Source organism: Branchiostoma belcheri, unplaced genomic scaffold, assembly GCF_001625305.1.
Source record: "Branchiostoma belcheri isolate BF01 breed outbred unplaced genomic scaffold, Haploidv18h27 scaffold253, whole genome shotgun sequence".
Classification (NCBI taxonomy): domain Eukaryota; kingdom Metazoa; phylum Chordata; class Leptocardii; order Amphioxiformes; family Branchiostomatidae; genus Branchiostoma; species Branchiostoma belcheri.
The window spans coordinates 247088-249781 of record NW_017803858.1 but is presented as its reverse complement, the minus strand read 5'-3'; the positions used below and the strand labels follow the sequence as shown (position 1 = coordinate 249781).

Below are 2694 nucleotides of genomic sequence, written 5' to 3'. Positions count from 1 at the left end.
TGTATTAGCAGAAAATATATATATATACATATATACATATATACAAAACATGTAGGGGCGACTCAATGCAGTATTCGAGCCCTGTGAGAGCCAAAGAGGAGACACTGACTAATTTGTTAAGGTTTATAGACAAATTATGTTTATTCCCGAAATAAATACTCTTAGGTTATTTTCTTAGTAACGTTACATAGTACATCACTTACCAGGTTGAGGCCGCTCATCCCTTCACCGGATCGTCATTTTATTTTTCTTTCTTTCCAAACAGAGAACAGAGATGGATGAAACTGGAGACAAACCCTTGACGAGTGGGGAGAGCAGTTTTAGGACAACTCCCGGGTCTTGCTTTACTATGAACAGCCACACAGGACAAAAACCTGTAAAACATACATCAGCACAACACCTAGCTAAATACATCGGTGAGAAACCCTACATGTGTGGGGAGTGTGGATACAGGGCAACTCTAAGGTCTACCTTATCCAGACATATGAGAACCCACACAGGTGAAAAACCCCACAAGTGTGATCAGTGTGAATATTCTGCAGCTCAGAAATCAGACTTTGACAAACATAAAGTAAAACATACCGGTGAGAAACCCTACATGTGTGGGGAGTGTGGGTACAGGACAGCTGACAGGTCTCACTTATCCCAACATATGAGAACTCATACAGGAGAAAAACCCTACAAGTGTGACCAGTGTGACTATTCTGCAGCACGGAAATCCTCGTTGGACCAACATCTAGCAAAGCACACTGGTGAAAAACCCTACAAGTGTAACCAGTGTGACTATTCTGCATTACGGAAATATGATTTGGACCAACATCTAGCAAAGCACACTGGTGAGAAACCCTACATGTGTGGGGAGTGTGGGTACAGAACAGCTAAAAAGTTTGACTTATCCAGACATTTGAGAACCCATACAGGAGAAAAACCCTACAAATGTGACCAGTGTGACTATTCTGTAGCAGGGAAATCCGCTTTGGACCAACATCGAGCCATTAAGCACACGGGTGAGAAACCCTACATGTGTGGGGAGTGTGGATACAGGACAGCTGTGAGGTCCAACTTATCCCGACATAAGAGAATCCATACAGGGGAAAAACCCTACAAGTGTGACCAGTGCGACTATTCTGCAAAACAGAAATCTGCTTTGAACGTTCATCTATCAAAACATACTGGTGAAAAACCTTTTATGTGTGGGGAGTGTGGGTACAGTACAGCTGTGAGGGGCAACTTGTCCCAGCATATGAAAACACATACCGGAGAAAAACCCTACAGGTGTGACCAGTGTGACTATTCTGCAGCTCAGAAATCAGACTTGGACGATCATCTAGCAAAACACTCTGGCGAGAAACCCTACATGTGTGGGGAGTGAGGATACAGGACAGCTAGCAGGTCCAACTTATCCCGTCATATGAAAACCCATACAGGAGAAAAACCTCACAAGTGTGACCAGTGTGGCTATTCTGTAGCAGGGAAATCCGCTTTGGACCAACATCGAGCCATTAAACACACTGGTTCAAAACCCTACATGTGTGGGGAGTGTGGGTACAGGGCGGCTAAAAATGCCACAATATCCCAACATATGAGAACCCATACAGGAGAAAAACCCTACAAGTGTGACCAGTGTGACTATTCTGCAGCACAGAAAGGCACCTTAAAGGACCATAAAGCAACACACACTGGTGAGAAACCCTATATGTGTGGGGAGTGTGGCTTCAGGGCAACTCTAAGGTCTACCTTATCCAGACATATGAGAACTCATACAGGAGAAAAACCCTACAAGTGTGACCAGTGTGACTATTCTTCAGCACGGAAATATGCTTTGGACCAACATCTAACAATGCATGCTGGTGACAAACCCTACATGTGTGGGGAGTGCGGATACAGGACAGCTAACAGGTCCAACTTATCCCGTCATATGAAAACCCATACAGGAGAAAAACCTCACGTGTGACCAGTTTTGGCTATTCTGTAGCAGCAAATCCGCTTTTGGACCAACATCGAGCCATTTAAGCACACTGGTGAGAAGCCCTACATGTGGGGGTAGTGTGGATACAGGACAGCTGTGAGGCCCAACTTATCCCGACATAAGAAAATCCATACAGGGGAAAAACCCTACAAGTGTGACCAGTGCGACTATTCTGCAAAACAGCAAGCTGCTTTGAACGTCCATCTAGCAAAACATACTGGTGAGAAACCTTTTATGTGTGGGGAGTGTGGGTACAGGACAGCTTCGAAGTCCAACTTGTCCCAACATATGAAAACGCATACAGGAGAAAGCTCCTACAAGTGTGACCAGTGTGACTATTCCGCTCCACGGAAATATTTTTTGGACCAACATCTAGCAACAAACAAACCATACATGTGTGGGGAGTGTGGATACAGGACCGCTCAGAAGGACTGCCTAATTACAAAACTTAAAAACTCATACAGGATACAGGAGAAAAACCTGAATCTACAAGTGTGAAAAAATATACAACCAACAACTTTGTCCTCTTGTAATGAGAAAGTTAAAATGGACTTGAAGAACATCTCCAGGAGTGACCATGTTAACTGTAGTGTTAGTCTGTACCTAGGCCTGATAACTACTCCAGGGCTCGAAATTCCTTTTGGGGAATAGGTGCACTGGTACACCCAACCTAAAAAAATGGTGCACCATATAAAACAAAACCTAATTGCAGATTTGACTGCTCC

At 44.1% G+C, this 2694-nt stretch overlaps 1 protein-coding gene across 1 annotated transcript; it reads left to right on the top strand.

Moving 5' to 3' along the window:
* Positions 1–281: 281 nt before the first annotated feature.
* LOC109471677 (zinc finger protein 525-like) lies at positions 282–1379 on the top strand. The gene is made up of 2 exons (XM_019771013.1): positions 282–734; positions 819–1379. The coding sequence occupies exons 1-2, from the start codon at positions 350–352 to the stop codon at positions 1370–1372; spliced, it is 939 nt and encodes a 312-aa protein (XP_019626572.1). The 5' UTR covers positions 282–349; the 3' UTR covers positions 1373–1379.
* Positions 1380–2694: the final 1315 nt, after the last annotated feature.